The 12,801-nt window shown below is 38.3% G+C and overlaps 2 protein-coding genes across 3 annotated transcripts; both read left to right on the forward strand.

Moving 5' to 3' along the window:
* The first annotated feature begins 7,387 nt into the window (after positions 1–7,387).
* Positions 7,388–10,601, forward strand: LOC113695575 (uncharacterized). 2 transcript variants are annotated; one of them, XM_072054845.1, is made up of 8 exons: positions 7,388–7,588; positions 7,785–7,975; positions 8,484–8,665; positions 8,806–9,090; positions 9,219–9,277; positions 9,379–9,600; positions 9,725–10,052; positions 10,121–10,601. In XM_072054845.1, exons 1-6 carry the CDS (start codon positions 7,456–7,458, stop codon positions 9,423–9,425), a joined length of 897 nt encoding a protein of 298 aa, XP_071910946.1. In that variant the 5' UTR covers positions 7,388–7,455; the 3' UTR covers positions 9,426–9,600; positions 9,725–10,052; positions 10,121–10,601. The 2 variants fall into 2 exon arrangements, with proteins under 2 accessions (XP_071910946.1, XP_071910945.1); XM_072054844.1 differs by lacking the exons at positions 9,379–9,600; positions 9,725–10,052; positions 10,121–10,601 and having other exon boundaries at positions 8,806–9,344.
* LOC140009640 (uncharacterized) lies at positions 9,430–10,489 on the forward strand. Its single transcript, XM_072055737.1, has 4 exons — positions 9,430–9,482; positions 9,529–9,600; positions 9,725–10,052; positions 10,121–10,489. Exons 1-4 carry the CDS (start codon positions 9,430–9,432, stop codon positions 10,487–10,489), a joined length of 822 nt encoding a protein of 273 aa, XP_071911838.1.
* Positions 10,602–12,801: the final 2,200 nt, after the last annotated feature.

Below are 12,801 nucleotides of genomic sequence, written 5' to 3' on the forward strand. Positions count from 1 at the left end.
TGAATTAATAAAATTTATGTACTATATAGGAAGAAATTTAAATATTCTATTGTCGTTGCTACTTGCTAGAGAGATGGTATATATATATATATATATGTAGTAATATATAAAAACGCTCCTAGTTGGAAAGAACCGAATGAGAGGGGGAGGAAAAGTAATCGACTTTCTTGAATATTTTTACATCTTTCTTTTATTTGTGGGATTCAATACAAATTCGGTTTTGCTTGCTCGATCCACTACCATATGAAGTCTAGCAATACATGCATATATATATATGAAGTCTAGAAATATACTCCGGATTGATATTGTGTTTCTAACATATTCCTGACTTTGCCAAAGTGGAAGTCTAAACACATGACGATTCTTTGATCTTTTTCACTTATAGCTAAGACGGAATCCTTAATATAAGTTTTTTTTTTTTTGGGAAATAATTGAACTTTAGAAAATTGGGTTTGGCAATTAATTCTTTTTACTCGCCTTGGTAAGACCCGTCGCCAATAAAGAAAACAGTTGCATTATTTTAAGCAGCAGCATTAGCGATATCAAACCCACGAGATTAATTAGCACAGAGTAGTTAAAACATGGATATGCCCACGAATGGGCATAGCGGGCGGTCAAAAATAAACTACGTTAATATCGTTGTCTGCAGAGGTTTGTCGATTATTCTATAATAAGTAAGGCCAACGTTGAAGTTTCGATAGAGCGCCTTTTTTTTATTTTTTATTTTTTAAGAAAAACTCGATCCACTACTAGTATAACATATATATATATACTTAATTAATTTCATCAGGTCAAGGCGGAACTTCGATTAATATATATATAATGAAACCGCCAAAGATCAAATAGCTGTTGAGTATCTCCTTGAACAAATCTGTTGGGTATTAACATAAATTATTCAGGTAAAATACCTTTCAGAATTTTGTGTTAAAATCCTACTGAAAGAATATATATTTGATATTGCTTTGACATACTTATTCATAACGTGCAAGTAATTGCGTCCTATGCTATCTGCACCTTTCTGATACCAAAACATAGTAGTATAAGTCGGTTGTTTCTTTTTACCTGTTGTTGGTCAGAAGGACTGCAGTAGGGTTTTTATTTGTAAAGGATCTTCTGTTCCTCTTTCTATTCCATTTTTTCATCCCATATTTTATCATGTTATCATTTTTTCTTTACAAGCATTCTATTTTAATTATTTCTTGTTTACCTCAATAGCGCAACAATTTTTGTTTATCTTCAATTTTTGCATTGCATATTGCTGTTTTAACGTGATGCATTTTATTTATTTAAAGTTAAGACCCCACAATTTAAAGGTTTTGGTCACTTCTTAAATCCCACCCCTCTACTATTAGAGAAAAAAAACTGTTGTGGTGTAGGTTCTACACCCTTATTGGTTATTGGAATTTCAAGAAACAAAAGAAGAGTTAAAGAAGGACGTTTGGGAAGATAAATTCTATCCCGGTGGAAATTTCATGAACTTCAGAAGTTTGCTGTGAATTTCTCATCAGAAGTAGAATAAAAGAACGGTATGAATCTCTAAAATCTGAGATCAATGTGAAGGCATGCCTCGCACTGAAATCGGACATCCCACCCTGCACATAGCTTGGCAAAACAAGGAGTTGTAATCTGTGAATCAGTTTTTGACAACTTATAAGAAAACCCTTAAAATGGCAATATTATGAAGGCTTCTAAAGCATGGGTTTCAGCTGGAGTCAAAAGCCGGGTTACCTCATACAAATCAAAGTAGACCTTCGGTTAAAAGTGCCCAACGAATTTCAAAATAGCAAAGCTGGATACGTTTTGTATAGGAAAGTGGAAACTGCCCCCAAACAAGGGGACCGTGTAGGGCATATAGTGTCTACTTTTCCTAATATTAGGATAAGTACAAAGGCTGTGTTGAAGTCCTTTCCAATCCTTACGCTCTTGACATTTCCTCGTAGCTTTGATCCCCAAAGAAATTAAGCGCGAGCTAACAGGCAAAAAGAATAGTACTACCATAAACTTATATGCTGAACTTCCCAAAGGAATAGTGACAGAAGCTAACTAAATGATTCATTTAGCTTGCCTTATTATGCATGTGCAGACTAAATGGTTTTTCATTAATAATCCGATACGTAACCTCGAGTAAACCCCAACCACAAGCTTAATTGCTCGCATTCGCTTTTGAAATCATTTTCACTCTTTGAATTCTTGAATTTGTCATACTTTAGTTCCTCAAAGAAATGTAAGAAAAAGGTAGTTGGCAAAGAGAATATTACCAAGACCTTATTATGTTGGACTACCTAAACATGCGTGGATTCTAAACCATAATTTTAATTGCTTGACTATGCATTTCAATTTTCAAGTCCTCGTACTTTGGCTCCCTAAGAAAACTAAGCAAATCGCAGTAGGCGAGAAGAATACAGCATAATCTTATGCTGAACTTGGTAAATATAATTACGGCGGTCTGGCTCGCAAAGCCATGCATGTCCAGAGATAGTAGTTAGTGGTCATGCATGACCTTCTAGGTTGGTAGTACATACGTTAAACTTCTAGTCAATTCTAACCATGAGTTTTTCACCGCTAGATTTGCATTTGAATTAATTCTTTTCACTCTTTTGATCTTGACGGTCCTCAAAAAAGAAAGAAATTTAGCCACTATCTACTGGGCAAAAGCACATATACTACCGTCATCTTATTTTGTACTTGCCAGAGGAATAGTAACAAAATCTGGGCCAACTTCTGTGCATGTTCCGCGACTGTATTAATTGTTCCCTTAATCATCACGTTATCGGTTGACACAACACCTAACCACTCTAATGACTTCTAAATTGGACTTTAATGCTCGTTTTTTTTGCTTTGGACAGACGGGACTGTTAATATTGTGACATAGATTTCTTTGACCGGAGTGTCTATAACCTATATCATGTGTTGGGGCTTCTCATGATTTGGCTCGATATCTGACCACTATGTATAATCTCTCTTTAAGCATGTTTAATAAATTGTAACAAAGAATATAGAGGATGAATATGAGGAGGATAAAAACGTCGCCAACTGAACTATCCATAATGGATTACCCCAACTATTTCTCTTTTCCCTTTTCTTTTTTGTTGTCGTCAAGCCACGAAATATCAGGTTAATTTCTTTTCTAAGAATCAGCTCCGAACCAATAAATTTCAGATATCATTTATATCCAACTGTAGCATCATCATAATGCCATTTTTCGTTAGCACCGATTTAACAGAAACAGGAAAGAAATTAACCTACGTGTCATAAGTAGTTAGCACTATGAAAAGGGTAAAAAAAAAAAAAGAAAAAGAAAAAGATCTTTTCTCGGCCAAGCAAGCAATGTGAATTGGATCCAGATTGCAGATGCCAAGTTGAGCGTTTCTGTGCATTAATCAAGGTCAATTATTTATTTTCGTACGTTCGCTGCTTTGACTACTACAAGAGGGTTGGGGATCAAATAGCTTTTTAATTTACGATTTATGGTAGAATGCATATTTTGAACAGTACTAAAACGAAAGAATTCAAATATTTTTGCCACCGTTTTCGTGGTAGAATTTTCTCTCAAAACGACGATTTTTAAATCAAAACCCTATAGGGGAGACTCTGATCTGTAGATACATTCTACAGTATACACATTCAAATACATAACGTGCAGATCATGTAACATGCGAAAATATCATGTTGAGTTGCTGAAAGGATATGAGAAAGACTTTGTAAATTAGGTCGGGTCACCAGGAATAACGTGGAGAGAGGGTTTCTGGAACATGTTACTGTCTCGAATGCTGTACGTTGTCAAACACACATAAGTAAGTAAAGGGTTAAACAATTGCAAAATCGTTTACAAGAGAGTGAGACAACTTATGGCCATAATCTTTAACATGCATGGCTTGGATTTTCCTTACATCTTGGTAATGGTATAGGTATCCACAAGATTAGGTGGTATGGATCGATCAAAACTCTTGATGGCGTGGCTAAGTCTCGGCCATCTTATATTAATTGTATTAATTAGACAGTTACTCTTGAATTTGTTGAAACTCCATATGGTAGGTAGGTACATTGTGGATCTGCATTAATAATAAATGAACAAAACAATCTCTCCATAAACTTTTGGTGCCAGGGTGTACGTAGAATATTAACCAATACCGTTGAATTTCTGTTTCAAGCTACTCTAGCCTCCTCAAATTTCCTGGTGAAATTAATATATAGCCCGTGAATATGGATGGAGGGCTCCAAATCCGGCCAGAAGAAAATCGGCATACATAAACGTTCGGATTGACGTCGATCTCGATTGTTATATAACTTTCGACAAAGCAAATTCGGCAAATTTTCTTTTAACTTATTATGCGTGTGCTTAATTATGTATTTATATTGAAAAGTAACTAATTTACTTTAAGCGTCCGGGAGTAGCCATCCTTCAATCGCCAATCGATAACGGTGAACGGGTTTCCGTTGAAAGGTACAGAATTTGAAGACTTTCTATATTTCCTGTCCCATCACCCTTGGAGTTCCGTTGGGTTGATGAGCTTCGGATGCAAGTAGTATAAAATATTATAAATCAATAATGAGTTCGTGGAAATTTCTTTATCGTGAATTAGACGAAATGCAAGGCTACAAGTAAAGCTGAATCTTAACGTCCGCCTGAACTGCACAGTTGTGCACTCATACGTCAGACCAATCTACATCATCATATGTATTAATTTGACCAAAAACTATTATACTTCTACCAATTTACTTATTCCAAGATAAATATGTGTGAGACAAAAAAATTCTCTAATTAAGAAAAAACTAGTAAACATGCGGTTTGAACTTTGCAAGTCTTAATTAGTACTAGTATTTAATGGTTTCATCATTTCATGCATGAGCTATGACGTCATCTTCGTTTCTGGGCAAATTTCTCGGTAGTTGCTTAATTAATTCAACCCCGAATCTCAAATTGCATGAAATCGACTGCGCGCATGCGTGGCTTAGGATTAGGAATTCCATTCCAGCTATACATACATAGATACTTGTTAGATAAGCCTGCCGACTCTGTTTTAAGTCTTAGACAGACTAGTGGTCCTTCAACAGGAACTGCGAAGAGCCATCCGCGCATGCCTGTGCCCTTGACTCTTTCCTATTGCAGGGGATTTGCTTGTAATAGTAGTAATACATATGGATGGATTCAGTGTTCCAAACTGCTCCCGCAAAGTGCGGGGGACTCTCCGGCACCTACTAGCTAGTAATTTCTACTACTTAGTTTACATAACTTTCTGCGTAAACCTTTTTGCTCTTTCAGCCGTATATTCTGTAATCTTAATTTTAACCACTGCATCAAAACTTTCTCGACAATAAAATTATATAAGCTATTGGAGTCCCAATACAAAGCAATTTATCTTCTTCTTTTTTTTTTTTTTCTAAAGGACATGCATTCCAGTTAAAAACAAATAGAGTGTAATACGTCATCCACAATTTTTCTAAAGAACGTCCATTGAACACTTGTTAATTCATCTAAATCACACATAATATATCATATGAATGCATGCACTAATAATTAAGATATTTCTTTGTATTTATACACTTATTCTAATATTAACTTTACTTTTTAAAAAAACTTAACATCTCAATTATATCTTAATTAATGACTGCCCGTTAGACACTCAGCCATAAGTTAATCATCTTCGCTTGTTTCCTAGGACTACATGCATTTAGTTTCCATCACGTCATGTTTACTAGATGGAACAAGTCAGCTCACTTTGCATTAATCCCATCACTTACTACGTATCTTCTTAAATTCCTAGACATCAAATTTATCAATTTTTTTTTTTTTTTTACAAGTATCAAATTTATCAAGTTATTAAACCTACATTACGACACACGTTTAACCCAATCATGAAAAACAACTTAGCAAATCGTGTTTAAAATGGCCTGAGAGCGATTTTATTAGTCATGTCCGGTGTGTAAAACACCTTACGCTTACAACTGTTGAGGCTGGGTCCTTTCTTTTTGCTGATCAATCATCCAAAATTACCAAAAACAAGTAATGTTGCAAGCGGTGGCTGGTGGAGTTGCTTGTGGCAAACCGTCTCTCTCTTTCTCTCTCCCTGTTTTTAATAATTGGTAATTAGGAGCTCCAGCAAAACCACGTTTACATAAAGGGCTTTGGATTAACATCTGGAAGAGTCGGCTCCCAAAAAAGATATATATATATATCTGGAAAATTCATTTTATGTTTGCCGTGTAGAGTTGAAACTTGAAACATCAACTCTTCCACTGATGTAAACGTGATTCAACAAGTGCTAATAATTACTCCCTAATTGTCCCTTTCTTTGTCTTGGAAATCACGCGGACAAACAGATGAGAGAACTTAACGGCTAAATCTAACCGAATGGCTTCGTGTCTTAACTTTATACATTTTAGTGGCCAAAATCAGACTTTTAACAGTTGAGTGACCAAAACTCAACGATCGTAAAAGTTTAGTGGCCAACCGGATAATTTGCTCTAAGATTTGAACTTGAATTCGAACTTGTCTCAAGCCCAAAAACACGAATTGAGGCCGACAACATTGAAGTTCGATTAGTTTCATTTGCCGTCCTGGCTTCAGCCTCGACTCATCACGTGGAAAAGGTCCGTTTCTGTTGGGCTGCGGAACTTCATACCCGGTGTTGGAAGATGGACACCTGATGATCCAAAGCCTTTTTTCAAGTTGGGCAAATGACGGATGTACCGGCTTTCAACTTTTCCAAATGCCTAACCCAGTAGAATAAGTATCCAAAATCTGGGATGCTAGCAGCCCAAGCTGTGTTTCATATGAGGTTACATCTCTCTCGCTTAGCAATATGAAACCCATCATCAACATCTCGGCATATGACGGTTTCAAGTTTACTTTTGGAATACTGCTTATTCAGCTTATTTTCATGAAAACAAGGAAAATGTATTCACTTTCCCTTGGGAGGGATTGAAAGGAAAGCAAGTAGCTGCAATTAAACGGAATCAACCGTTGCTGCATCCGGTGAGGGGTGATAAATGTTGATCTCCCATCCAAACACATTGTTAATTGGCTTATGGGCATGTTTATAAGTTGTTAGTTCGTTCGTGACTAGACTAGAATACTGCCGATTCTTGCTATTTAACCGGAATAGGGGAGGGAAACAAGAGTACGAAATTAAGGTTGTCTCAACTTTCTTTTATGGGAAATCCTTGGGTGGTCGACAATAATTCGTTGCTGCAGCCTGGCTTCCCTTTTATTTTTTGTGTTTTTTCCTTTTAACTTTTTCTTTTCTCTGAGGTAAACTGTCTTATCCACTGAGTTAACGCACGTAACAAATTACAATCACTGAAAAAAAAGTACTGCCAAGATGTCACCCCAGCCGTTGCCCCTCCCCCGTTAAAATCCTTTCAAAATTGACCGCTACTATAACATGGGAAATCGAAGATTGATCATCCACCTCCTCCTCTGACGCAAGAATAGGCAAGATTTCGGACAACACCATGAATTGCCTGAACTCGAACCCATTTCCTATGTTACTTTTTCTTCTCTCCTTCTTCATCTTTGTGAACTTCCTTTCCCTCTCATATGGTGATTCTCAAGATCATTACAACCTCCAACATGCAAGTATTCCAGGTACCACACATTGGACTTCTGTATTGTTCTGTATTAATTTATCCGCCGTCAAAGGTGCATGCGTTTATATTCTAAACTTTGTTTCTCATTTCATGCATTAATTAAGGCTACAGGTGTAAAGTTTAATTCGTTTTCTAGATGCGTGCTCAATTTGACATTCCATTTTTTTTTCTATTTCTTCTTCTTCTTTTTATAGAGCTTCTTGATACGAGAATGCATCATCATGCGGCAGTCGAAGGTAATACGAGGAGGATAGGTGCTGAAACCACCAGCCAGAATTCCACGTATCTAATATTGGCTGCAAATAGAACCCACCGGAAAGATCCTACTGATAGCTTCAATTACTACACTGGCGGTTGGAACATTACCAATCCACATTACATATTTGTGAGCTTTCCCCAATTTTATGCTTGAACAGTACGATCACATTTTTATCTTTCTTTCCGAAATTATGCATTATCTAGCTATTCAATTACATCAATTCGTCTTTAAATTCAACTAGCGGTGTAAGTTTATTGATGATTAAAAAAAAGGTAGGTGTTTTATTTTACCTGACAAGATATATGAATATGATATTCAGAATTCTTTGCAGTCGGTATTGATAGAGCAAATGCATGTCCATTTTTTTTTTCCATATTCTTTCTATTGATCCTTTATGGTATACGCTCACATTTTCTTTTATCTGTTTCCTATATGTACGCCCTGTCTTGTGTTTAGCGTTCGTGATGTCCAACACTTTCTATTATACATTCCTATCCAAATTTTTATTTCTTTTGCAGCTTCCGCACCTTTATAGACCATTGCAATCTGCAATGGATTTCCCTCTTCTTTCTAGCATTTTTCTACAGGTTTGATCCACTGATATTTATTATGCTTATCTTGCTTTGCCTTGTAGTCTGTTGCTTATTCAGCTACTGGCCCTTTCGTCTTTGCTGTTGTATGGTTCATATTCTTCGCAGTATTCCTGCTTTGCTTCTGCTGTCGTTGTTGCTTCTGCAGCAGAAACAGTTACGGCTATTCTCGAACTGCCTATGCTGTCTCCGTTACTTGCCTTGCCATTTTCACCATTGCAGCAATGTACCGACTCTTTTTCTCTCTGCCTAGCTAGTTTCTTCATCTCTTATACCATTATTGAAATGTGTTTTAAATCCCAGAACGATCTGCATTTTTATAGAAACTATGGATTTGTTGTGAAACTTTTCTGCATTTCATTTTAGAGCCGGAATTGCTTTTGTTTTCGCGGGCCAAGACAAATTCCAGGACAGCATTGTGAACACAACCAGCTTTGTTTTGCACGAGGCAGATGATGTCATTGTGAAGCTGGGAGACGTGCTTCATGATCTTCTGGCCGCGAAGAATAGTAGTGTTGGACGAGCAGTCTTACCTGATGATTTAAAGGCTGATATTGATAGTACTGGGAAAACGATTAATGCTGTAACTGCTCAATTTCGGAATATCACCACAAAGAATTCGCAGGACATTCGCAGTTTGTTGAGTCCCCTGTACTATCCCGTTCTTATATCTCCCTTCTGTGTTCTTGGATTGCTGCTAATTTCACTATTCGCCACATCTTTGGTCCCTTTTTCTTTGGGGGGTCTTAAGCAAATCTTTAACCTTAATTTTTGTACAGGAGATTGATGTTGATTTACGTTGCTTCTGCTTTGCTCATCTTGGCAGTCCTCGGATTCTGTAAGTTGTTTGCATTTGTTCAAGGATTTGAACATGGCTTTTCATATTTCAAACATCTCATCGAAGTGTCAATGATTGGTCGGGGCTCTTGTTTGTCACAGTACTTTCCATTCTTGGGCTGGGATGTTTGGTATACAGGCGAGTATAATTTCATGAAATCCTGGCTTGCTACTGCAATAATCCCGAGAAAGCAGTTGAATGTGCTGTTATTCTTATGTCTGCTGATCAAGCTATATTTCCCATTGGCGCAGCTTGGCAGTAGTTGGATGGATTCTGGTAGCAGCTACGTTTATGATGAGTGGCGTGTTTCTTCTTGTGCATAAGTAAGTCAGGAGTTTATGTTCATCATGGAAAAAAAAAACTCCATTCACCTGTGGTCCTCTGATAGTGTTAGCTTTGATCAATTTAAGAAGATACTACTAATTTCTTTTGTTATTTGCTTATCAGTGCCGTTGCAGACACATGCGTAGCCTTGGACGAATGGCTCCAGAATCCAACTGCCCATTCAGCCCTTGAAGCAATAATCCCCCAAGTAGATAATCAAACTGCTCAAGAGATCTCCTCAGTGACAAAGGGTGTTACTTTCGGCGTGGTCGAAATGCTTAATGGAATAATAACCAACGTCTCCAACGCGGATGTTCCCCCAGATGTTGGCCCCCCCTTATACTTCCACCAAAACGGCCCCTTGGTCCCTGTTGCTTGCAACCCATACGACTCCAATTTGACCGACAGGAAATGTGCAGATGGCGAAGTCAGCTTGAAGGATGCACCGCAGGTGTGTTTTCGGAATCCCTCATCTTTCTAATCGCCGCCAGAACCAGTAACTAGATTCTCATTTTGCAGGTATGGAAGAAGTATGTTTGTCAAGTTTCTGGTGGGATATGCAGATCACCGGGCAGAATAACTCCTGATAATTACGACCAGCTGGCTAGCACGGCAAATATCAGCTATGCTTTATACGAGGACACGCCATTTGTGGTGGGCTTGATAGACTCCACGTATCTGAAAGAATTGTTTGGTGATATTAGTAGAGATTACTGCCCAGGTTTGAGCAAATTTACCAGTTGGATGTACCTTGGCTTCATCTCTTCCTCAGTTGCGGTAATGTTATCATTGCTGATATGGATATTCTACGCCAGAGAGCGAAGGCACCGAGCATACACCAAAAAGGTTGACAGCAGATCCTCAGCTGAAAACCCTTTTGCTTCCTGAATGAGCAAATGGGGCCATAGATGATTTTTGTTTTCATTTTTTGTTCCCTGTTCCTCTTCTTCTCCGTTTTTCTAAGTGGATACAAGTGCAGAAGTAGCAGCATTTTAGATCATATATATCATCGTCATAGGATTTACTAGTTTGAACCTGGGTACCATTATAATAATAAAAGTCACATTATCAATCAAATAAAATATCGTGTGAGTCGAGTCCAACTTGTAATTAACAGTGTAGGACGACCATCATTAATCCGAGAAAAAAGTCTAATCTGATATCAGGACTAAAAATATAAATACACCCAAAACCATTTTTAGCTTTCTGGTTATCAATAGTTCTACAAGTGCCATTATAGATCATCACTTCTGTCTGCTTTCTGGTTTCTTTTGTTATTTTCCTCTCTATTTAGAGGGGGGAAGGTGGAACGGGGTGAATAAAAGGAGGAGCATGGACTTGGGCATACCAACAACATAGATCAAACCTGATCTGAATTCAAATGTTGTGCGCATAAAGTCGGATCAGAAGTTTCAGGGCATATGCAGCAAAAAATACACGCATATGATATCCCGCTCTTCTCTTCGAGCGTTATTCAACGTCAATAATACGCGATTCCTGGCGTAAAACTTTTAGTCAGTCTTTTCTTCTCGAACCCAAAATATTATAGGCTTTGTTCACTGCAGAATGTGGGAAACGCGCGCGCATTACTTTGGTCCAAAATCTAATCTAGACTCTATGATGAATGATTGAATGATCAAAGCCCCCCCATAAATATAATCAACATTCCCAGGGTTTCCAGTAGTGTTTGCTACCACAACTGTGTATTCCAAGCTTGAAAGATTCCAACTTTCAACCTATAGATAGTTGATACTGGCTCATGGGCTGGGGAATTAGCTTCCTCATCCAAGGGCCACAACAGCCAGGCAAGTGGGAGAGACTGGCCCCTACGTAGTCATTCGATCTTTTTTTCTTCGTTAGCTACGAGCTGTGAAAATTTTAAGAACGTAGGACCCAAATTAAAATCATTACTAGGGGAGAAAAATCAACTTTCAGGTGAGGGAGATGATAATATGTAATGTTTATGCTTTTAAAGTTATCTAGTTGCATCGATCGAATCCTGTTCTTTTTTATTTTTTTTGGCGAATTCTATCATCTATTCAAACAGCAGCCTTGGGCATGGACAATAATACTTTAGTAAATAGATAAGAAGGGAAGAATATGAATCTCATAGTTTTTGGGTGCGATTTGTGGTGCTAATGATCGATCATATGCAACCATAAACAGACGATTAGCTGTACCCATTGCAAAAATCCCTGCCAAAAAAAAAAAAAGAAAAAAGAAACTCAATTCCTAAACGGATTGCGTTTGTGGGCTCTAAGTTGGAATGATGGAGGGCCTGAACGGCTGGTGCTCTCCGACTTCAGGTACCAATCGCGGATGGCGATTTGCAGCATCTCCCCAGTGAAGTATCACGGTCGAGAGTCGGTCGTGTTTCGTAATCGTCTAGCATTTCAGGTCCAGATCATGTCCGCTAATCTTGGCGAGTAATACTTTTCCAACCTATTAATTGATTGATGAGATGAATTGATGATCCCCACATACAAAGCCCCCCGCACCATGGCCCTCGGTCCAGAAAAGATGGGGCATACGACGTCTGGAAGCTTGAGTGCGGAAAGGTACTATATTACTATTACATAGGCAATGGTAATATGGGTTTCAGTTACAGTTAATCAATTCCGATGTTATGCTTATGGTTAATTTTTTTTTTTTTTTTTTTTTTTTATCGACGGAGTGGGTGTTCGGGTCAAGTTCGTAAAGGCGGCCCGACTAATCCCACTCCGGCCCGGTTCAGCGCCCCAACCAGACCTAACACCTTAGATGCACGGAGAAGCCGATGTTACTGCGGAGGTTCGACCCCAGGACCTGACGGCCCCGAGGAAGAGGCGCCACAGGAGGAAGTCGGCACTGAACAGTACATATAGCAGGTTGGGCTGCGGCTTTTTCAACGCAATGCAACTGCTTGATTGACTTGAAGTCTTGAAATAATAGAAGTCAATTTGATGCATCCCTGCACCTTAATGTCTTCAGTTGACTCATTTAATCAAATTATTGATGAGACCCATTCTCTGGCCTCCAAGTTCCGGTCTAGCTCGTCAGATCAATCGGTCAAATTTTAGACAATTGGCAACTTGGAAGTTCAATTACTTGGTCCCCTCGTCAGAATTCCAAAACAACTTTTGCAATTGCCCTTTATTCCTTTTCTGTGTTGTGGGGGGGGGGGGGGGGGGGGGGGGGGTGGGGGTTTTGTTCTTTCCAAA

Source organism: Coffea arabica, chromosome 6e, assembly GCF_036785885.1.
Source record: "Coffea arabica cultivar ET-39 chromosome 6e, Coffea Arabica ET-39 HiFi, whole genome shotgun sequence".
Classification (NCBI taxonomy): Eukaryota; Viridiplantae; Streptophyta; class Magnoliopsida; order Gentianales; family Rubiaceae; genus Coffea; species Coffea arabica.

What these genes read in the sequence shown, in the direction of transcription:
- LOC113695575 (XM_072054844.1), top strand. Translation starts at nt 7,456, where the DNA reads ATGAATTGCCTGAACTCGAACCCATTTCCTATGTTACTTTTTCTTCTC. An exon ending in CCAACATGCAAGTATTCCAG is followed by an intron (nt 7,589 to 7,784) that starts GTACCACACATT and finishes TTCTTTTTATAG; the next exon opens with AGCTTCTTGATACGAGAATG. An exon ending in CCAATCCACATTACATATTT is followed by an intron (nt 7,976 to 8,483) that starts GTGAGCTTTCCC and finishes TTTGCCTTGTAG; the next exon opens with TCTGTTGCTTATTCAGCTAC.
- LOC140009640 (XM_072055737.1), top strand. Translation starts at nt 9,430, where the DNA reads ATGAAATCCTGGCTTGCTACTGCAATAATCCCGAGAAAGCAGTTGAAT. An exon ending in GTGTTTCTTCTTGTGCATAA is followed by an intron (nt 9,601 to 9,724) that starts GTAAGTCAGGAG and finishes TTTGCTTATCAG; the next exon opens with TGCCGTTGCAGACACATGCG. An exon ending in GCTTGAAGGATGCACCGCAG is followed by an intron (nt 10,053 to 10,120) that starts GTGTGTTTTCGG and finishes CTCATTTTGCAG; the next exon opens with GTATGGAAGAAGTATGTTTG.